The sequence below is a fragment of the Polyodon spathula genome, chromosome 14 (genome assembly GCF_017654505.1).
Source record: "Polyodon spathula isolate WHYD16114869_AA chromosome 14, ASM1765450v1, whole genome shotgun sequence".
Lineage (NCBI taxonomy): Eukaryota > Metazoa > Chordata > Actinopteri > Acipenseriformes > Polyodontidae > Polyodon > Polyodon spathula.
In genome coordinates this window covers 7,116,724-7,140,815 of record NC_054547.1, presented here as the reverse complement: position 1 = coordinate 7,140,815, position 24,092 = coordinate 7,116,724, and the positions used below count along the sequence as shown (strand labels likewise).

Sequence of the window (24,092 nt, the reverse complement as noted above, 5' to 3'; positions counted from 1 at the left end):
ACAATTATTCGGATAAGCTCTTTGCAGGTAAGGATCGTTGGTGTTGCCGATGCTGGTTTACCATTCCAAGTGAAGAAACAGCTGCATGGATTTGTGTGGATTGCTGCACTCCAGAGTCTAAAAGCAGCAATCATCACAAGACAAAGCAGCTGATTCTTCACTTGTTTCATCTGGAATGATAAATTAGCCCAATGAACACCACTGACCTCACCTGTGGAGAACTTAAATAATGGAATAGTGGTTTGGTGCAGCACTCCTAGAATGTGTCCAGTAAGATGGGCTGTTGATTCTGTTTGCTTTATATGGGTAGAAAAAGGAGAAACGATGTGGTTTGATTTGCAGTTTGTCAATAACACGCAGGTTATTATCTCGGTTAGGTGTTATTTTCTTTCTTCTTTTTTTGTACTATATTTGGATGCATACCAAATGTTCCGTAGCATCACTTATTGAATAAAGCCTTAAGCTTGCCTTATCTTACTAAATGGGGTTTGTGTACAGTCAGAATGTACTGAGAGAGAGCAGGGTATTGTTAAGCTTTCACATTCAATTGCAGCAACTTAGAATCCAATGGAAATGTAACTGGAGAACTTAGATATGAATAACTCACTGGTTGCACTGCATTTGGTTCACCACAGGGCTGTCTGTACAGTTTTCCAGCAATGATGTCAGGCTTCCAAGACTCGCCAGTGCCTGAAGAACCCTTGCTCATCCTGGAATATGGGGAAGCTTACAAAAATCTGACTGAAGTGAAAATGAGTCATGCTGTCCTGCCGTGCCACGATAACCACTGTAACGAGTTAAGCGTTGGACCACTGCTAAAATGGATGGATACCACAGCCTGTCTAATCTGTTTAAGGTGACTCTAAAGAATTCATAAACTGTAGATATTTAGATATCATTTGTGACAGTGCATTAGATACATATGTTCTGCAGGACAATGAAAACTCACCCTATTACTAATGATGTGCTTTTTGTTGGGGCTCAAGTGTTTGGCATTGCACTGCTTGTAACAGAACACTTCTCTAACACAGCTCTGTTTATTGCATGGCACTTCATAGCTTTGCCTATTCATCACATAAGCACAAGCTGTTGTATGCAAAATGAATTAATAATTAAGCAGCTATTTGAAGGGAATTGAGGTAGTTCAGTGATTATTAAACATTGAAAAAAGATTGTAGCAGTTTATATTACTGGGATTGTTTTCTGTATACACACTTACATTTTTGGCAACATACAGTAAAAGCTGATACTTAATCATGAACTAGTTATTATAAAGCCTAATGATACATGTCTTGCAAAACCTTTTTAATCTAGTGTGGTCCAATGCTTAGAGAAAGGATTTATTACCAAGAGGTTCCCAGTTTAATCCCAGCTCAGCTACTGACTCACTGTGTGTGACCCTGAACAAGTCACTTAACCTCTTTGTGCTCTATCCTTCGGATGAGAAGTTGTAAGGGACTCTGCAGCAGCACTTGTGATGCATAGTTCACACTCTAGTTTCTAAGCCTCTTTGGATAAAAGTGTCTACTAAATGACTAATTAAGTGTTGCTTGCAACTCCTTGTAATATAAAACATGTCAAGAATAGAGCTGTGTTTGTATGTACTTCTACAAATAGTGGGTAGAATCATGTCACACAAGCTTATTTCTTTCCAGCTGAAAAGCATGCTGGCTCCCCCTGTATTACAGCATCGGTTGATGACATCCATTTCAAACACAGTATCAGGTAACCGATTCAAACCAAATGTTTTTCACGCTCCACAGTGTAATTGTTTAACTCCTTGAACAAGGATGTGGAATGACCACAGACATTACAAAGGCATTGCAAATGATCTTGTAAGTGGGATTACTTAATTATTAACTTGCAATGGAATTGCTCAAGAATAGTTACTTGTATAAAAGGGTTGTGCTATTTACTGCAGACAATTTAAGGTAATGCAGCTCATATAAGTTGTAAAGGTTATAAAACCAGTATGTCACTTTGAACTTCGGCTATGGAAAAACACACCCTTGTTTTTTAAGATACCTGATAAGGTTTGCTGTGTGCCCCTTTAAAAACAATGTTCTGCTCTATGCCACCCTCTGTTTTAATGCCAACCTCACATTCCAGCTATTCATGAACCACTGTGCACCTGTATAAACCGCTATTATTTGCCCCTGATAAACAGGTCTTGCCAATCAAATGCACATACATGCATTGCAATCGCTCTTACTTTATCACTGGCAACCAATTAAAATGCGGAAAATATCTGCTTGAACTTTGACATGTTACCCATCATGTTGTTTACTGTACAGAACTGTAACTGAGTGGATACAGGTGCAGAGGTGATGCAGTGCAGGAATGAAACAAACAGACTGTAATCCGGTTTGGAAAGGGTTGTTTTATTTTATTCTAGGACTGGTGACCAACAACAATAATGGCAAACAATAAACAGGTTTGCAGACCCAAACAATAATAACCAAAACACGTATCTGCCCCTCAATAGCACATACACGGTCACCAGACTACAGACAGCTCACTTGTAAATATGACCAGGTCGCAAACCGTAATAAAGACTTTCTAAAACCTGTTCATTGTCCCACAAGTAAAACCTTTGAACACATTGTGGTAATGCTATAAGAACCCCCAGCTGCTTGCTAAAACTGTCATTTGTTAAGCAAATAAAATTTGAAGTCACCGACTCCTTTACAGCCAGTCCTAATTAGCTCTCTGGAGTAGTGTAAACCACGAGTAGTCCTAATTAATTACTGCAGCTGTTGCTACTCTGGGGTGGGGGGTGGGGGGGGTGGGGGTAATTACACTTCGTACAATTCAATTAAAATGTCAAAACAAGGACACCAAAGCAAAACTCAAAGTCACGCATCTCACTGATCTCTGGCTAAAGGATAAAAACATCAACATGATTAACCTTTAGGCTGCAGAGGAGACTGCACTTCTTCATTCGCGTTGCTGCCAGCCGTGAACGATTCTGGCCGAGATGCTCATTTGAATAATGTGTCTGCCATTAAATGCGTATTTTTAAACAAACTGTGATGGAATAGAATGGTATCCTCATTGTGTTTGACTACATGTACAACAACCACTGATTCAAACAGGTTCATGCGATACTTTTAACATTATATTCCTTTCAAACTGATTCTCAAATTATTATTGTTTTTTTAACATTTTCTGAACAATACATCTGCTAAGTGTTCAGTTATTCAAACAGGAGTGTCTGGGTAAATACTCGTCTGCAGTATTTGCTTGCACTTGTTCTTGCTTATCAGCAGTTCTTTTGTGATTTGTCACAAGTTCAGAATTGTCACAGTGTACCTAGCCCTCTCCATGCAATGTGCATGTGTTATTCTTGCATAAACTCAATAGTTCAGAGACTGCAAATAAACATAAAATAAATAAAGGTCAGGATTGAGTACCCAGCATTGCCATGCATTTCTTTCTTTTGTGTCAGAGGGACACATGGACGACATGAGAAGCAGGGTCTCTAGTGTGAGCTATACTGTATGTTAAACAGCAGCTTAAGTTGTGAATTATTATCCGTGGGCAAAAAATACAAATAACCTGTTGCTTTTTGTAGACTGCTACTTAGAGATAATTAGATGTTTGTGCTTTTGTCTTACAAGCTTATTTAGACCGATGTTTTTTTTGACCTAATTTAACATAACCAGTTTCTCATGGCGTGCCTTACATATTTTATGTCTTTGCTTGACAAGATTTCCGTTCTTATGCTAATTGGATGCTAAATTATTAGGGCCAAAGGAAGGCCCTATTATCTATTGGTCTTGGTGTGGCCAATAGATATCAAGACGTTGGTATAGGGGAGAAGTCGTTATGCACTGATGAAGGCACTGGCTGAAACATTGTCTACTCCAATAACGATTGCCTTCTAATCTGTTATTTTAATGTTTTTGAAGTTGTGGATGAATGAGACATTTCTTCCAAGGGAAATATTACTTTCTTCTTGCAGCATCGGGCAAGTTGTAAACATCAAGGCAAAGGTGAACGGAGCCTTCAACAGCAGCGTGGAGGTTTGTTCTCTGTTTTTACAGCAAGCCTTTTAAAGCCTGGAGCTTTTTGGCGGGCTTCCAGTCGTACTAAGAGGGATCAAATCAGTCAGAGAACATGGACAAAATCAAGACAAATCAGACAGTTCATTGAGATAGTATACTGGTTATTAATGAATATAATGTACAAGTGAACATGTTTATTAACTCTTATTATCGTCATTAGCATTATAAAATTGTACTTTACTGTTCAGGTTGAATGTAAAGTTGGTAAGCCATTTTGCACTGCTGTTATAAAAATAAAACAACAACATTGACAGCAGAGAAATGAAACCTGACAGGGGGAGACACCAAGTGGAGGTGAAATAGGATTCTACTAGCCCTGCAAGGGCTCATTATTATTATTATTATTATTATTATTATTATTATTATTATTATTATTATTATTATTGTAGTTATTGGTTTGTGAACATCTCCACCCAGGTTTTATAAATAATTTACAATTATATACTGTATTTTTATAACCAGGTAGCAGAATAATTTCTAGTGAAAAAAATTGGACTGTTTTTTTATTTTTGTTTTATATCTGGTTCTGTGAATGACCCAGGTGGGGATACTGGTGAGCTGTGAGGATCTGTACAGTGGGAACATGTGGAGAGTGTGCAAGGCATTTGTTACATTTTTGGCCAGACCTACCGATGCAGGAAAGGTAAGACAATATAAATTACTGTTGCATATGGATAATTGCTCGGGTAACATGAAATAATTTGGTAGGTTTAGAGAGTTCAGCATACAATATTTTATAAATGAAATACTTTACAGAATACATTAGAGATGAATACTGTAAAAAGTATGAATAAAAAAAAATGGAGAAATAGAAAAAGTGATAAGGTGATACATCAATATGACCTTAAAGTAATACCCATCTTCTGATAACTTTTTTTTTTATAGGTTCGCTCAAGCCTTTAGTACCCAGGACTCAGCAGGAGCAGATGGAGTACAGCATTGCTGCGGAACATCGGAGAATGAGATTAGTGCATGCAGACATTATGAAAGAACTGCTTAGCAATGGCACTGGGAACTGAAAATACAGGATAGAAGATAGAAAATCTTGAATATCTGGAGTACTACTATGTTTCTTGTAGTAATACTTGCATTATTACATTTTAGTTATTAGTCAGTATAACTCTGTAAATCCTGTTGAATCCCAGACAGTATTTGTCAGGAATTCAAGGATTCGGTGCCAGCTGCGAAGACGAAGGTTGAGAGTGCTGAGCTGGTGCTGCCCCCATATGCCAGTCATCAGGGGTACATGTTTGGTGGGTAGATCATGGCGTGGATGGAAAACGTGACCACGATAGCTGCCAGTTAACGTTACCTGCTGCTGCTTCTTTGTATATAAAAGCAGCTTCTTGCAAAACTCTTGTGGCTTAGCATCACAAATACATATCTGTGTGTACAGCTGTAGCCAAAAAGTTTAGCATCGCCTAGAATTTTGAGGCCTAATTAAAAACAAAACCAAAAAAAAAAAAACTATATGAACATCGTGTGGATCTTTTATTTAAACTGAACAGGCATTCTATGAAAAGGGTAAAAAGTTTACTGTGTATTGATAATTGCTTATTGTCAGTTTTATCATTGGAAGGAATTTTATTAAATTGACATTGATTATTATTTATATGAATGTATTCGTTTTTAGTATCTGTATCTACCTTGTTCTCCTCTGGTGTCCACCAGATGGCACCCTTTCATTACCTGGGACAGGATGACCTTTTGAACTAGGGAATAATCCCTGGTTTTCACACAGATGTCAAAACGCAGAGGCAAAGAAGGCCTCCTGTCATTGCTGTGCACTTGCTTTCCAGCTGACCTGTGCAATGCTCAGAACCATCAACCATGTTCCACTTCAGGGGCCCATCGCAAGTGGGGGACTGGCTGGTTTAAAGGCTATTAACAACTCGTTTAAGAACATGTAAATGTATAATGCTGTGTTCCAACAAGAAGACATTCAACCAATGATTATTTTCACTATCGGAAGCCGCAGCAAAGCACGTGGTAAAAATGAGCGCTGATGGTTTAGAGAGCTTTATCTAACATTATGTGTTAGGTTCATTTTGGATGCTTGCTCAGTGGTGGGGTGACATTGCTAGAGGATTGTATATGGGAAATGTTAAGGTCAGGTATAACTAGGGTTGACACCTGGCCCCATAATTCCGGTACACTGCAAGGCAGAATAAGATTTCGAAGTTGCCTTTAAACTAAAGGAAATCAACACGTGCATTGAGCGCTAAACCTTTGCTAAATTGATTCTGTTGATTAATTATCTTGAGGCAGCATGACAATACAATAATAGCTTTTAACAAATTAAATAAATACATAAGTACCATCTTCAATATGTACCAGCTGTTCATTATTCCTGAGACCAGACAGTGTGAACACCTGATCAGTGTTATTACTTAATTGGAAGTCAGTGTAAATTAGGGCTATAGATTACTAAGTAAATTCTTTCTAAAATAAACATCAATCTTAATCGTTGATTTAGCAAAAAAATCCAATAGTAGCAAGCCTAATTATAAGCAATTTTTAACAATCTTTACCCTGACAGAAAACTGAGTGCTTGTTTTTGTCAGTTACCATCATCTCGGTATTCAGCAATATTATAGTAATATATGGTATAGACTTTTTAATGCTCAAGCATACATTTTCATGTTTTGTTTTGCTTTTTATTTTTTTTCTTCCTTTGTAGGAAATGTGATTTGATCTGCCAGATAGATGAAGATGGCGTGATCTATCATGGGGTTAAAGATGGCAAGTTCTAGGACTTTGTCTTTCTGGAGGCCCAGCGACAAAGGGTAGGCGCTTTACTGGTTAACTCCAACAGATGACCCTAACAACATGCAAAGACTTACAATATAAAGAACTGTCAGCACGGGTTAGCAGCCACATCATTAGTGTTATCACTTTGTGCCTGCCGGGTGAGCACAGGTACATCTCAATAGTGCAAGCACCAGTACAGAGAGAGAGAGACCGTTGTAGACCATACTCAATAACATCATGATGTAACAATAAAATAATTCCAAACAGTTACTATACAACCAAACCATAACTGAACTCCTTGTTCAGCACACATGAACACATAGTTAGTCTTGTTTATATGTGTTTTTGTAAGGTGAAACTGCTCTGGGCATTGGCTGTCTCTGGTTCACTGTTCTCCCAGTGGACTGATTATGTTATGATTATGTTATATACTACTGACTTCAGCAACAGTGAGGGTGCATTTCATACTGTTGAAAGTCTGTCTGTTTGTACAAGTGTCAGTTTACTATGACCTGTCAAGCACTGCCTCATATCGCCAGCTTTAATCTGGGAGGGGGGGATTCTTCTTCCTCTTATTATTATTTTATTTATTTGACTTATTTTGCTTCCTAGTGGCCCTTCCAAGTGAAACAGCTGCCTGGGTTTGTGTCAATTGCTGTTCTCTAGAGTCTACGAAAAGCAGCAGTCAAGTCAACTAATCACCAGTGGCCCTTGCCTGTGGATAGCTTGTCTGAAATATTGGTTTTGTGTAGCACTTCTTAAGTAACCATTGAAAAGTGGTCTTCATATCCTGCCCTTGAACATGGGAATCATACATACAGGTTCTTTGGATGACAAACTAGGCTATATGATAATGTTAGCTTTTGAACTCATGAAACTGAGCTCTTGACATGTGTGGGTTGATTGGAGCATCTTCTATGAAGGTCAGGGTCAAATATCTCCAGGTATGCAAAGTGTTCTTCTTTTAACCAGGCTACTCCTGGAGTGCTGTCCTACATCTCCAGAGACATTGCTGGACTCTCCTCCAGCTTTGGCACAACATTCACTTCCTGTAGCAAATTCCTTGAAGGAAACCAGGATTCCACACCCACTCCTGCTTCAAAGTTGTAACGGAAACTCTGCAGTGCCAAAGGAGAAAAAAAAAAGTGTTTACTGTACATTGCCTGTTCATTTTAGTATTGGGGTTTAGTAGTAAGGGATTGGATAAACTGGACAACTGTTTCTTATAATAGGCCATTTACTGTCACACAGAATTATTATCCCTCTACAGGTTTTATCTTTCGTCTCCTATACAGATCATAAATGCGGCTTAGAATTAGTGTGTGTGTGTTTGTGTGTTTGTGGGTTTTCTTTGTTTAATCACAGTTCCCTAGTAAAGAATACAAAAGATGTTCCATATGTAAGTAAATATTCCATATATAAAAAAAATCTTCCATCACTTGCTGTTGAAGTGGTGGCCTGGGACTGATAACCCTCAAACAATAACCTATCCATCCGTCCATGAAATTCTGTTTGTCTTCCATTGCTTTAAATGGAGAAGTTAGATTTTGTTGTGTGTGTAATTAGCAAAGTAGTCATGTATTTGATTTACTTGTTTTTGCATTGGAGTCCAAGCTTTGCATGTAGGTTCAAAATTCAAAACGCTGTACTTTGCAATAATGTAACTTTACCCCTGTGCATGAATGTACTGATGCCTATTGCTCTGTAAATAGGACTATGTGTTCAGGAGATGCTCTTCAGTTCTGGTTGCCTGCTACACAGGCACAGTATGTAATGCTGAGAACAATAGAACTTTGGTTTGGGTCAATGTAGTCCAATGTCATTTCTGAGTTGTAAAGCCCTTTTAAAGATAAGGTCCAAACATACCAATCTGACTTATTATAATGAGGTATCTATGATGCTGTTGCGATAAGAATGTGAAATATTTTCATAACCTTGGCTGTTGGTTCTCGTTGATTCAACCTGCCATAGCCTGACAAGTTATCTGAACAATAAGTGCAAGGTATATGGAGGTTACAAGGAGATTACAGATAACAGTCGGATAAAGTCCATGACCAGAGGTGACACTTGCAAGAAGTCAGTTGTCTAGAAGTCCACTTAGTGCATCCTCTTCATAGCTGTTATCTGTTTTGAACTTTCCTTGGCAGTATGGTCTGAATGGGACCCTGTGATCAGAATGTGAAGAGTGCGGTGTACAAAGAGATTGTCAAGACAGTAATTATCTCCCAAAAGAACGCCCATGTTTATTTTAAATACTAAACAAAAAACACCGCCTCCCTACCAATGATGGTATCGTCTATGGGAACACGTACCACCAACCCCACACAGCGCCCTTTCTGGTGTCAGGAGATTTACAGCTTAGATACTTTCTCTTTCGATCACAGGCCCCTTCTGATGTTTATCAAAACTGTACCAAATCCTGTAATTTCAGTAAATTGCAGAGATTCAACTTGCATTGTAGTTTAGATCATGCTGCTGACACAGACTGTGGACAAAATGGAAGTATTCTTTGCAGCAGACTACGGAACCTAAACACTAAGTTTATGTGTTTACTTGATAGAAATGTGTTTTTATATATAAAAAATAATTGGACTCCTATTTCTATAGCAGAACTGGTCTTTTTTTGTGAAGTCACAATGAATAATGCTGATTTGATAAAACATTGTAAACTTACTGTTTATGGGCAGTAACTTTTTGTCTGAGAACTTCTATAGAAAAGTGATGTGTTACAGACTGTAATTTGCAAGCTGACCCACAATTGTCATCCATTTTATGAAGTTGGTTGGTCTTGCTCCAAAAGTGTCACAATTGTTGAATACCCCATGCAGTAAAGTAGAAAGAAATGGCTATAGTCCCAGCCCACCAGAGCCACCTCTTACTTAAAATAAGCAAGAGTTGCATATCTAATAAATAGAATAGAAATGTCAAACCATGTGCCATGTGACTTGGGCTGCATAGTAAATTCAACCATTACTGCGCTATGTAAAAAATCCCCATCAAGAAAATGCAGTTACGATTTTTAGCCAGGGATGTATATCTTAGGTTTTGTAGACCTTATACAGTTTGATTTGTAAGTTTTGGTAACATAATTTATTTGTTTAGCTGGTTTGTAAGGTTTTGCCATTTTAATTCCAAACATATCTTTCAAATTGTATTGTCACAACAAAAAAAGCATCTCCCTTTGAAAATGTGTAATACTTCTAAAACTGCAGCTTAACTAGAACATACATTGATTTTTCAAGACTTTATAATATTACACTTTTTAATAGTAATTACTGCTTGTGTTCATAACCATTCCACTTCTAAGTAGTAAAGACGTCTCTTGCGAAATTACTACTGTAGTCCTTGTGCAGATTGTAAAAAACTTTGGCTGGGTTCCTTCCACGAACTAAGATCAATCCCTTGTAACCAGTCATGTAGCTCCCCTGTTCCATCTGGTGTTCCACTGTCAAGGAATGTCGAGGGGAACTCTGTTGTAGCATTTGAATTTCCAACAATGATTTACCCAGGGGCACAGCTTTCAGCTGGTATGATACCTCTTGCCATAGACCCTTACAAAGACTTACCATATCTTCCACTAGAGGCTTTGTATAGCCCTGGACCAGTAGCTCTTTTGGCCAACCAGGAGCTATAGTTACATATGGAAACACCTTGTTAATTTCCTTTATAAACTGATCCCCACCAATATACCCAGGAGTTGCAAATCTTCCATAGGAAACGTCCATGTTTATCCAAGTTGGGTTATAAAGGAGTTTCTTCTCATTTAGATGCTTCAGTAAAGTGAGTGCTGGTGTGAGTAGTCCTTGAGATTTGATCTTCAGGTATATGCCCCATGGTTTGGCAGATACAAGTATAAGATCTAAACACTCCTGCAGCTGAAAATCTGAGTCTGCGCCATCTACCACTGGAACCCCAGGACTGCTTTGTGCTTCTCCGATTGGTACAACAATCATGCCGCCATCTCCTTCTGCAAAACAAAAACACCATTTATTAGTCTCACGCCAATTTCTGTCTGTGTGGCCCACGATCGTGCCAGATTTGTCATCCACCAAGTAATACATTAATGTTAAATCTGCAGTACACATTGTTTTCTGTAGATTTTAAAATACATAATATATATTGTTCCCAGTTTTACACAAGTTAACTCTCCCTCATATAAACTTACCCAACAACAAATAAACATAATAGCTTTTTTTATTATTATTATTTTTTAATTGCATCAGACAGATGCTTTGCTTTGCAGAGTAGTCACGATTGCTAAGTGTTGGTTGGTTGACTGTGAAAGGTCACTGTGCTGGGTTGCTATTGGTTTAAAGTTGCTGTGTTCAGATTGTTGTGCAGGTTTCACATGGAATTAGTCGCTCAGTTTCAGACTAATCCCTTGCATACATGAAAGCACAAAGAAAGCCATGTAATGCTATTATTTTGGCACATTCAGCAATCCTTTCTTCTAGGAAGGCCCCAGAATGAACAGTTCTAGAAAATGAATTGCCATTTTTATGCCGATAGCAAGTTTTTTCTTCTCCCCAGGTAAAAAGCCAACAAAATCTGACAATGGACTTAGGCTGTAGATAAAACCGACTTTATTTCCCAATGATGGGAATACCACACATTAAAATCACTAGAAAGGATGAGTTCATGGTAATTAAATCATTTTCCTTGTGATGTTGACAACAGCACCATGTTTTCATAATTTCAGGACTTGGCACATGGTAAACATAAAAAATGCTTACATTTTGATTTTTATATATATATATATATATATATATATATATATATATATATATATATATATATATATTAATTTGTTTCTATAAATGTGAATATGCTGATCTATGACAATGCCCCCAACTTTAGAGCTGGCAACAATGTTAACAAAAAGCAGGATTGACATGAAGTGAATGAAATATGAAAGTCATCTGATAGGTCATGACTTCTGTCACAAACTGATCATTGCAGCTTCACCTGTAAATTCTTTTGATATTTGCGATTTGACTGAGAATAAACTGGCTCGTTCAAGTAGGATGATTGTTTCATTAAACCGATTACAGTAAAGGCAGTTCTTGCTTCAAATGTTCCTTTACCTTTAAGCAAAGCCATCAGTGTGATCCTGTTGTCAATGCTGTGCCATTGGATGTAGATCCCATCTGAGTTCCGAGGCTTAAAGTAGTCAATCAAGTTTCCTCCGGAGTAAAACCGTCTACTCCTGTTTGGCTGAACTGTGGGAATATTGTATAACACAGTGCGTGTGTGTGTGTGTGTGTGTATATACACCTAAATATATCACTGAATTCATTCCGCTGCCAAGACCACACCAACATTTGAATGAACTTGACTCAAACTGGTTCACGTACGGCTGGATGGGTGGCCGAGTTCAACCAGTTCAAATGAGGGTGATAAGAAGAGATTTCTGTAAATAAAATGTAAACCGGCAATAACCCTGCTGCTAATACATTTTCTTATGCTCTCCCTACTGTTTTTGGTGTTGATTTAGTTTTCCACACTTTTTTTTTTGGCTCAGATGAAGCCAATGTATAAGCTTGCTTCCTTTGTTAGAGGGAATAGGGCCCCATGTGATCATTTTCACCAGATTCTAAGCTGCACACACATGAGGAAAAGATCATATTACCTCTAACACAGGAAGTGAATGAGCTGCACATTTTTTGTTTAAACCCTAGATGGCTGCACATTAAACATCCTGCTTTATACTGACATGCCACTTCTTTGAAGGCTGATAAGACTGGGTCGTAGATGTCATAGTAGATCTGATCTGGCTGGCTGTTATCCCGGATGAACAGAAGGTCCTCCACAGTGACAGGGTCGTCCTTTCCCTGCCACAATGTCAGGCTGTAGCTAAAAATAAAAGAACCACGACAGTGAGGAATGCATATAAAACCAGGTCACATAATACTACAATGGCAGGGTCCTGGCAAAGGAATAAGGGTTCTAAAAGAACAATGAATACTTAAACTGAAATACAGATATAACCCTGTTGCATGTAGTTCTCCTTCAAACATTAATACAAAATTACATGTGCAGCTGGTTGCTGTAGTCAGTAGTTCTGCTGTGTTTTATGTCTGAATTGCTGTAGAACAGCTCAGCCTGTAACGAGCAACAGAACGTACAAATCCAAAATAAACAATTTCCCTCTGCAAATGGCTCTCTGTGTAACTGTTACCTGGGGGACTGTTCCAGCAGCCATTTGAAGTGTGGCCAGGCATTTTTACCCATGACAGCTCGAATAGGGAAGGTCACTTTTTGGGTAAGATTCTTCAGGAGTTCGTACATATCTTCCACCATGGCCCGTGTGTATGTCTTATTGGGCAGCAGGGAGACATACAGCACCTTCCAGCCAGGTGAAATTGTAGCATTGGGAAACTTCTCCTGAATGAGGTTCAAAAAACTAAAAAAAAAAAAAAAAAAAAAAAAAAAAAAAAATAATAATAATAATATCTCAGTCATAGGCATGCTAAACACAACTTAAAATAAAGATTTATTAAACTGTATTCAGTTGTTCTTGGTAGTGTCTTTTTAGGAAACTGCATATTTATTAGAAATTCTTCCGTAAATAAACTACCTGTTTAATGTCTATTTTCTCAGTGTCAAATATATTGGACACTGGCCAGCAAAGGGTTTAACGTGCACTTTAATGACATGATTTGAATGGGATGAGGAATTCGGCTCAGTCAGTGGCCGTTGAGATCCATTTCTGTCCGGGTCAGATGCTAAATTAGTTCACTGAACCTGCTAAAAACCCAGACTGGAATGGATCACGAGGGCCAGTTGGGCACCGCTGTTCTAGACAAACTCTAGGCATGCTCAAAACCCGGTGAAACCAGAACCCAGAACCACTCAGAATTACCGCAAACACCATAAAACATTAAGAGACATCTAAAAAAGCAATTGAAATGACATTAGAAGCCACTTGGGGCCATTTTTTCACAGCTTTTACAATAGTCTTTAATGAACCCCAATTATTCTACAGTAATATACAAAACAGTGAAACAAACAACTTGGGAGTGCGTAAGAGACCTTCAATGACTTTGATATTTGAGTTTTGTAAAGTCTATCAGTGTTTTCCTCCTTTAAAAAACTAAAACAGAAGACTGGAGTGAACTCAAGAGGTAAAGGGCCCAAGCACACTTACCTAGTAGCATTCACTACTCTTATAAACCCAGGAACATTTGGGCCATGGAGAATATCCGCATTCAACCAGACAGGTCTGTTAATGCCACTTTCCAAAGCTTTGTTTTTTAAAATATCCAGAGAGGGGCCAACTGACTCGATGGTTTTAAAATCCAACTTAATACCTGTTCAATACATGAAGGCTAAACTTTATAATTGTGCACGGAGAGACATTTCACCCTGTTCAGTAATTTCAGCTGTAATCAAGAAAAAGCCCATACCTGTATGTGCAGGCAGGGCAGGTGTAACCATATTGGCAGAACAGGTGGTCGCCTAGGGCGGCAAATTGAAGGGGCAGCAAAAATGGTACATAACTACATTTTATACTTCACATTTATTAAGTCGTAAAATGTTCAACATCTTAGATAACTGTTTCTGTTCTGGGAAACGTATTGCTGATGATACAGAACCATATCATGAACAGTGATTTAGTCCTAAATCTGGAAGTATGGGAACGCTGGGGTGCAAAACCTGGTCTCCCCTGGGAAACAGGCTCATGGTCGTTGAGCCTGTTGCTAAGCAACGGATGCATTGAAGTTCCTTGCATATTCAGATGGGACGGGGCATTATTGGAGTTCATTTAATTACTGACAATGATTCTTATAAAAGGACGTTGCTAATACAGGATAATCAAAATGTTTTACCAATTTTATATCTCTAAATTTTACCAATTTTATATCTCTAAAATTCTGTGCCATTTAAGCATTTTCATAACACATCGGTAAAGATTCTTTAATTATTTAAAGTGAATTCTTAAGTCAAGGATCAGCCTATAGAAAATCCTTGTGCCGGCCCTGTGTGCAGGTAGCATTATAAGTTTAAGAATTAGTAAGCAAAACACGATATGCACATGAAGACAGACATCTAGTTTGAGTTCACCTTTATTTGACTTCAGAACAGCATCCAGCCACTCCTGGAGAGTGTTATCACTATAGATGTCAGGTGGGTGAGCCATGATCGGGGTGCTTGTCTGGCCATCTGTGTTGTAACCTTCAATGTTAACATCTGCCTCCAGGACCATTGCATCACCTTTTGATAAAAAAACAAAACAAAAAAACCAAAAACAAAACACAGTTATAGGAGGCAGTGAAGAAAACACTAATAACCTTCCATAGACTGTTCACTGGGCACAGTAACCAATAACAACAACAATAATCATAACAATACAATGTCTTACCACAGGCAGACCCAATGTTATGCCTCAAAAACATCTGAATATATGTTCTGTCTTCAAATGATCATTTCATGGTGGACTATTTTATTGATACTAACTATAAAACACACTTATTCTTTATTTAAGAAGCATTTGGTGAACTAAAACTGGCTAGGATATGCTTTTAGGCTTGTGTCATAATACCCTTATAAAAGTGTAGCATAGTAAAAGCACAGCAAAGTGTAAAATAGTCAAAGCATTGATAACCACTGTAAAGACCGCCAAGGTATGGCAAATCATATTAATAACATGGAAAACCAGGGTAAACTATAGGAAACACTGTATAACCATGGGAAAAGCATTGGAAAATTACAAAGATACCATGCAAAAATACTAAACTTTTACAAGGGTACAAATGATACCTACCTCTTTTACGATACAATGAATCATGACACACAACGAATATGAAAAAATGATTAACATGATTTACAATTATCTGAGACTGAAGTCCATTTTTATACATAGTGTACCGTCAGAGCTGTTTCAAAGTTAAGAAAACTTGAAATGAAGAGTTGAACTCAGTGTAAGTGTGTGGAGGTGGGTAAATATATAACACCTCTAATTATTTACAAAAACTTTAATCACAACCGTAGCTTAATATATAAGGTTCATAATCAATTTTTTTGTTCAGTATATAAGCTGGCCAAATACACTCCACCATACCACCATAAAAAAGTTACTTTTCAAGGCTTTCTCCATCTCACTCTTGTTGTTAGCAGAATGATACCAGGACACCAGCAACCCATCCTTCTTTTGTATGAGGCTGAGATCCAGCAGGTAGTCCAGCATCTCTCCATCAGTAGGGAATGTAAATCCTGGCACATGATCTACAAGAGAACAACAATCAGTACACATTCCATTGGCTGAAATCTGCAGGTAAAAGACAGGTTTGTCCTGACTGATGCACAACTACAAAGAAATACACTCACCCCGACCAGCTGCAGATTTACATTAAGGCAGGCTTTTACAGCTGATAGAATTCGAATAAGCAACGATTCAAAGAGAACGTTTAGTGTGTTAGAAAGAATGTACAGGTGTACACTGGCCGCCTTTCTTCACCAGGCAAAATGGTGGCCGTATTTCTGCACATGCACCTTACCTATGTACACCGCATCGCCTAACCCTAACCTGATCAACAGATACTTTAGAATACATGGAACGCGAACGACCACCTCGTTAGAAACTGGATTTCGCTAGTGAAAACTAAAACGAAATTTAATTGAATTAATTTGCCACATAATTGGTTCACGTTAGCAATCGCATATTGCACCAGATTCACTGGTAACTATAGCAACAATAAACATAATGTTGTCCTTCTCTAGTAACGGTCGTGATGATTAAACAATATTAAACTATAAAGATAATTCAATAAACACTGTTATTAGTTATGCACTTAGAAACATAACAGCTCCCTTTTGTTTAACAAAAACGTATACGTGCTACATAGAGAATTACCTGGAGAAAAACTTCCGTTCATGGAAAATATGGTTACAACCACAAGGACCAAAGCCACAAAAATACCAACAGCGACCATCGTGCAATCTTGCCGTGATATACAGCGCTCCTTCTTCTCTACGACCCCTTTTTTCATTTTCCTGTGTTCTACACTCGCCTACACTCACACGTTCAATTACTATTGTAATCAGTCAGGATGTCTGCCTCTCTATATCTGCGAATGCTTATCTTTTGAATCATTTCCCCTTTTCCGTGTTTGTCGGTCTACCAAGTAAACACCCCTTGCTGCCCGTGTAGTATTCAGTTGTCCTTAGTCCCTAAAAAGTGCATACTGCCAATCGTCAAAATGTGATAAACATAATTACTTTTTATTCATAAAAAACACTGGTTGAAGCTAGCTGACTTCGGTATTTGTCGAGTCGACAGTAACAAGATGCAGGTCTAGTACTAGTTCGTGTTTGAACCACTTCTGCATTTGCTGTACGTAAATTTAGAGGAAAGCAAACAGCAGTGTTTGAAATTTAAATACAACAACTTACCACAGGCGTTGCAAATAAAAAATCTGAAGAAAAGATTACACGTTTGCACACATGATAAAGTACAGTTCATCTTGCATTCTCATTATGTTACATGTGTTTCGTTGTGTTGCTATACAACACGTGCTGCATTACACAATTATCACGTAATAATTATCCAAGTAAAACCATAGCATATTATAGGTCTACCTTAGTATGACAGTTCTAGAGGGTGTTTACGTCACTCCCACTCAATCACACATATGCTACAACATGTGTGTCAGAATTTACTTTGTGCATTCTATCAATGTATGTATCTTTAAATGTCGAGTTGCCTGTTAGTCACAACAGTTATTACTGCTTCAGCTTTCAATAGATTTGGATTTACAATAATCCTTACAGTGCCATCTGTTTAGCTTGTGGGGAATCTATTTCCGTAGGGTTGCAATTAAATATAGCATAATAATATACTGCAATAACGTTTTAATTCTTTTAAATGTTTTTATCAGTGTAAAATGAATATTTTTACTTTCAAACTTATATAGGCATTTTTCTGCTTTAACAGAAAACCGTAATTGTACAGATGAGCATAATAAGGGCACTGTAAGAATCCAATGGTTGTGTGCTTATTTTGATTTACAAGTATAATTACCATTAAAGGCTCTTAATGGGTTTGAAAAGACTACGTCAACAAATAGTCTTTGGCAGAAGCTGGTATAGCTAAAATTGCTGCTACTCAGTCAGCTATTGGTTTTAGTAAACTCATTTCATGTCAGTCTGTTCTAGTTTTACAGTTATATTTCTTAATTGGACTGGTGTCTAAAAAAAATACCAATATCAATTATTCAAATTTTTATAGGCATGACTGATATATTTTAAATGCAGGCAATAAATACGTTAGTTTATAAAGTAGCCACATTAAAATCACAGGGGGTCAAGAAGAGCTACTTCCTTGTAGTGACCCCTGGGCAACGTCTCCGATGGCAAAAAGCTCTTCAAATCAAACTTACCATGCAATGTTTAAGCAAAGCAATGTGGGGCTTGGTTAGTACTTGGATGGGAGACCACCTGGGAATACAGAGTGCTGTAGGCTGCATGTTAAACTTGTATGAATATATATATATATATTAAAATCACAGATGGTAATTTAATAAAAAAAGTGGAAGTAATATATGTATATTTCATCATGTGCATTTCTTTATGTAAAACACATTCAGGTTGAACGTTACACATTTCTGATATTGGCATCTGTCCTTTTCCCTTAAGGTGTGGTCTTTCTTTTCTACCTTTTCCTTACCAACTGGTGTATCTACATATCACTATTTGGGATGGAGACACAAGACAAACCATATAAACATTCCTGTTTTCTGTGCTACCATATATGTTTATCAATTTGACTTACCCTGCGAGTGAACAATAGGCAAAATTACTTCAACAAAGAAAAGCCATGTATTTAAAACAATATAATTTGAGTAATTTTCAGAAACTCCACAAAGTTGGTATATCATAGTTCTTTCTTTAAGAAAAAACATGTAGAAGATTATATATTTTTTAATAAACTTCAATGCACAATTTCAGCATTGTATGTGTAGAGATCACCGTCATTTTAATGTCTCATCAGTTCTTGCACATATTATCATATTGGCACTTGATCCACTGGAATTGGTTGCATAGCCACCATGGCGGCTCGGTGAGGTCTCTGAGATGCCACTTTAGCTCTGACTTGCTGCAAATGGTCATTTGCTTGTTGCACGAGACGATTGTCGATAGCCATTTTTTCAAAGTGGGCTTCAGTCTCAATGGCAAATTTCCTACAAAAAGATAAAAATGCGGTCAGTTCAGATTTGTGTAACAACATGGTCAATATGAAAACTGCATTGCCCCCCCACCCCCTTCAGATATCAGCTTACATTGATAAATCAGTTTTATTACAATTTTTCAAAAACTATTTTGTTCGCAAAACAGAATATACAAAAAAAAAAAAAAAAAAAAAGATAAGCCAACCTATGTTCCATGTACTTATGGACCAGCTGCATTCGCTCTTCCTGTTTCAGCTTACAGGTCATCACAAGGTCTGTCTTCTCTTGTCTGAGGGCGTACTTTCTCTCTTGCATTTTGTATTTCAGCATTGTATTGCTTATTGATATATGCTGTGCACTGAAGTCCTTTACTTGTGCATTCTCAGCAGCCCGCTGTTTCTTTTCCTCCAGAAACCTTGCATGTCTTTGTCGTGCTAACTGAATCAGCTTTGAATCATTTGTCTTGTGTCGCTCCATGGCTTCCTGTAGCTGTAAACTATCTTTCTCAGATTTATTGAGAGCATTGCTGTTTCTTGTCTCGAGATACCCCCTGATGTGGTTCTGTGCCTCAACTCTGGTGACACGGGCCTGAGCGACCCAGTCAGCCTTTAAGTTCTGGTTTTCAGCTTTCTGCCTATCTCTGTAGGCTTTTTCAATGACCTGAAAAGGAGTGAGACTTATGGATGCGTAGGACCTAGCGATCAGCCTTTTCTCCATGCTCACTGGTGGACAATAATTAATTTTAGGCTTTGCAGCAGCTTCCTGGCTTGCTGAGTGGAATTGGTCAATGGCAAATCTAATCTCCCTTCCATTCTCCCGATGGGATATCAGCATTTCACTCACTGGGTCAGCTTTATGGAAAAAAACCTTAGATCCGGGAAGCCTGAAACCTAAATCATCCAAGTCGTATTTCTCAGAGTCAGACTCACCTGTAATATGACAATTAATTTAAAAAATAATAATAAAAATATTAATAATTGATTGGGAGATGAAAAAATGAATGCAATTAACTTTTCCTTCATCTGTTAGATATTTCATTTAGTTAAAGATTTATTTTATTGCTGTATAAAAAGGTGAAAGACATTTTTTAAGATTTATTTTTTAAAAAAAATAAATTAAATGTGAGGTTTTTCATTACATGGAGTTTTCACAGATAATGATATATTACAATTCTTCTGTGTTTTTGTTTCCTAATCATGCTAACGAACACTGAGATTTGAACTGAAATACAATTGCTATATGGCACAGGTTTGCAACATACAGTAATATGAACCCTGCTTGACTTATGCTTTGCAATATTTATCTAGCTGTTTTTTCTCCTTTACTAGAAGGAACCCTTCTAATCACATGTGCATGATGTACCACTTCAAAATGCACTGCTTCACTGAAATTCTTAATCCACTTCTGCACCCCTCAGTTGTCAGTGCAAACAGTATAATACAAACAGAAACCCTAAGTAGCTTTGTTGTGATTCTGTGCAGAAAATATTCATTAATTCATTGACTGCAAAGGGTAACAGCACCTCCGACAGTAGAATATTGATATTGCAGCACAATTGTTTTAAAGGGCAGGCATCTCTTGAACTGGTGTGCTCTGTGTAATGTAAGCATCTACAAATTGATGAATCAATAATTCAGCAGAATGTATTTAAATACTTATTTTCATTTCTGATCAGAAAAGCAATTCTGGAGGCAAATGGCCAACAAAGCTGAAATATATTAAATGACTGCTACAGAAAAAACAAAACCAAAAGAAAAACAATACTGGATTTTGGACTTTGAAAGATAATCAGCAATGAGAGACTAGAAATCAAAATAGAAAGTTTCATACCTTTGTTCCGCTTGGGCTTCGTTTTACTGTATTCAAACAGGCGGCTTTGCACAGGAGTGCAGTATGGAGTATTCAGTTTTAGATTGCTTTCTGAGTTTAATGAGTAAGATTCCTTTTCACTTTTTTTAGCCTAATTTGGATAAATAAATATTTAAATCGAGACATGAGATTAAAAAAAAAAACAAAACATTTTATTTCAAATAAATCCAGAGTATTCACAAGATTTTGGGGCACATGCCACATTAATGTCTGATCTTGTTCAATATTGTAGATGGAATATATTTTTTTGTATGGCTGTTGGGTTAGTTTTGCACATTACACACACTTTTTCAGCACTGAATACAGAATATAAACCGTTTATACAACCACAAACAAGGAGAGAAAGTTAATGTTTTTAAATCACGCATACGCACTGTACCTGTACAATGTCTGATTGCAGTAGTTTCTCCAGGTCTATAGCAATATTCTTTTCGGATCCACAGGATGGAATGCAGAATTCATACTTTAAATTATAATATTAATAAAACAAAGGTAAACAAAACATTTATTGTATTTTCAATCTGTTTTTGACATTTCTGTATAGATGTTTTTTTTTTATCATGGCAACACCATAATCTCCATGACTGTAATTCATTGCTTTATTATTTTCAAGTGAGTCAAGAAGGGGACTTAAAAAGAAGGCAGTGCACATAAATAACGCAATTCCCCAAAGATATAAATAATGACATATTACAGAAGTCAGTGCAGTCTCATAAACAATTTGCATGCATATGGATTTTACCTGCTTAGTTGGGGTAGGGCTTGTTCTTCGATTCCTTTTAAACCCAGTTTGTTCCAGGAACCTATTTCTGCTGCCCAGTGATGGACTGCTGGTTACTTTCGACATGACATGGGATCTTTGCGGTAGTCTTAGATCCCATGAAACTTTTCTTCAGAATAAACAAAACGACAGCACATTGTCAATATAAAATTAAGAAAATCACCTCACCTACTTGTTTCAATAGTTCTATTAAGAAGAACACCAATATGTTGCATTCTTTGTGGCAACCTATATCGAGCACACATATATATTTTTTTCCATGTCTTGTTTTATTGAGTGGGTCTGTACAGAAAGAAACAGCAGTACCCCCAAGTTTAGTCCTCTCTCTCTCTCTCTCTCTCTCTCTCTCTCTCTCTCTCTCTCTCTCTCTCTCTCTCTCTCTCTCTCTCTCTCTCTATATATATATATATATATATATATATATAAAATCAGACCGTAATACATTAACAAACTCCAACAAAAAGTACAAATCCCTGTAAAATGTACAAATGAACAAACACAATCACAGACATACCCAAGTCTTTTCCGTGTTAGATGCCCCCGAATCCAGCGCTGAATAATTAAAACTGGTGAATAAAAGGCTAGAATATAGTTTATCTTTGAGATGATATCCTTTACCATTTTCATCTCATCTGTAAACGACTCCTGATTTGTAAAACAAAAACAATACACACTATATAAAAACATTGTTATTTTTTTAAAATTCTAAATAAGATGCTTTAAAAAAAAAAAAAAAAAAAAAAAAAAAAACACATTTTCTAAATACATTATCACAAATTGAAAAACAGAATTTGGGATTTAGCTTTTCAAATAAATACAGCCATGTGGAAAGTAGATACCCACCATTTCAGTGACAGGGCACAGATCTACAAATAAGTTAGGTGTTTGTGCTTTGAATTTTTGAGGAAGACACCAGTTTTCAATAATCTCCTCATCAGAAATGACATAATTATCCAGTGCTTTCAGGGACCATATACTGTTGATAGTACAATGCCTGTAACTTTCCCTCAGACTCAGTGGGGTGTCATACAATGTTAACCCAATGAGGCTCTGGCAGCTTGACAGGAACTGAATATTGTTTCCTATTGCATTGTCATGAAGGTTGAGGAACTGTAGATTCTTCATCCCATCCCAAAAGTAGCTTCCTGGAAGCTGGGTTATCTGAAAAGATGTGTCTGTATGAATCCAGTTTAAGATTTATATTTACAGAGTATAAACCTTACATTTCCAGCAATACATGGTTTTACATGAACAATTTAGATTAAATGCAGCATGAGCTTTCAGTTTTAATTATTTTCATTCCTTAAAAACAGTAAAAAACAAACAAACAAACAAAAAAAACGTTCTAATTGACTTAAAGTCAAATGTCTATAACTGTATCAAAAAGTTTTTTTTTTTTTTTAAAAGAAGAAATTCATTCAGTTTCAAAGGAAAAACATACACACACGTTACCTGGTTACCATGAAGATCTAATTTAACCAATTCATGGCAATTGGACAAGGCTTCTATTTTTGTGATGTAATTGTTGGCCAATATACAAATTTTCAGTGATCTGCAGTATTCTATGTTGTTCAGATTCTTCAATCGCAGGCCAGCCTGCTTGACCATAATAATGTCTTGCAGTTCATTCCCAAGGTGCTCTTGCCTCGCAGTTCGTCCATGCTTAAGTATTAATGATTTGGAGTTGGACACTCGAATGTCACTGGGCTCCAGTGGGGGAACACCTGTCATCATCTTGAAGTTCATCCCGTTAACGAATAATCTATAAAGCAAAGCAACAAACAAAACCATAAAAATGTGTTCCATGGCAATATTTATTTGTTGGAGAGCATAAATAGTAATTATAAAAAAGAACAAATGCATAAACAAACATGTCATACTTCCCATGTATCAAAAACAACACACTGACTTTAACACAATAAAAATAAACAGAAAGTGTAATTTACTTAATATTTTAATATTTTCTCAATAGCTGTTCAACAGATACACCGAAACGGGTAACGTTTTATATGGGTTGCTCGGGTTATGAGAGTAAAATAAACTCATGACAAGCTAGTTAACCCAATTCATTTACGATTAAGTGCATCAGAAATTACCTCGAATATCTACCTTGTAGCACACGGTAATAAATTAATTTCGAAAGTATTATTGCACTGTTTATCGTATTACTTGCCTGTGAACTTCACAGTGTTGCGCCTGTAACTATGACGACGGTACAACTACGGAAAGCAGGACACTTCCGATATGTATATTTTAAATATTATTCATTTTTGTCTGTTGGGATCACTTTTTATTTGTTTTTCATTTGTTTTTTTGAATACAATGTAAATAATTACGTATGTATTTTAATACAAATAATTACCCGTTTGTTTTGACCCGCATAAAGATGGCTTCGGTGAAACATGTAATGAGAATATATTTTTCGTTGTTAACATCAGCTACACTTTAGCGTACATT

At 37.0% G+C, this 24,092-nt stretch overlaps 2 protein-coding genes and 1 pseudogene across 3 annotated transcripts; 1 reads left to right on the top strand and 2 right to left on the bottom strand.

Moving 5' to 3' along the window:
* The first annotated feature begins 659 nt into the window (after positions 1-659).
* Positions 660-6,848, top strand: LOC121326385 (annotated as a pseudogene).
* Positions 6,849-7,025: 177 nt separating this feature from the next.
* fam151a (family with sequence similarity 151 member A) lies at positions 7,026-17,088 on the bottom strand. 2 transcript variants are annotated; one of them, XM_041269640.1, is made up of 8 exons: positions 16,672-17,088; positions 15,897-16,043; positions 14,883-15,032; positions 13,966-14,128; positions 12,997-13,221; positions 12,532-12,671; positions 11,903-12,037; positions 7,026-10,785 (listed from the first exon to the last, which is right to left on the bottom strand). In XM_041269640.1, exons 1-8 carry the CDS (start codon positions 16,805-16,807, stop codon positions 10,121-10,123), a joined length of 1,761 nt encoding a protein of 586 aa, XP_041125574.1. In that variant the 5' UTR covers positions 16,808-17,088; the 3' UTR covers positions 7,026-10,120. The 2 variants fall into 2 exon arrangements, with proteins under 2 accessions (XP_041125574.1, XP_041125575.1); XM_041269641.1 differs by lacking the exon at positions 16,672-17,088 and adding an exon at positions 16,146-16,493 and having other exon boundaries at positions 7,027-10,785.
* A 1,296-nt stretch (positions 17,089-18,384) lies between these two features.
* Positions 18,385-23,795, bottom strand: lrriq3 (leucine rich repeats and IQ motif containing 3). Its single transcript, XM_041269981.1, has 9 exons — positions 23,732-23,795; positions 23,088-23,397; positions 22,479-22,796; positions 22,150-22,280; positions 21,597-21,744; positions 21,234-21,317; positions 20,816-20,945; positions 19,191-19,914; positions 18,385-18,997 (listed from the first exon to the last, which is right to left on the bottom strand). The coding sequence occupies exons 2-9, from the start codon at positions 23,379-23,381 to the stop codon at positions 18,823-18,825; spliced, it is 2,004 nt and encodes a 667-aa protein (XP_041125915.1). The 5' UTR covers positions 23,382-23,397; positions 23,732-23,795; the 3' UTR covers positions 18,385-18,822.
* Positions 23,796-24,092: the final 297 nt, after the last annotated feature.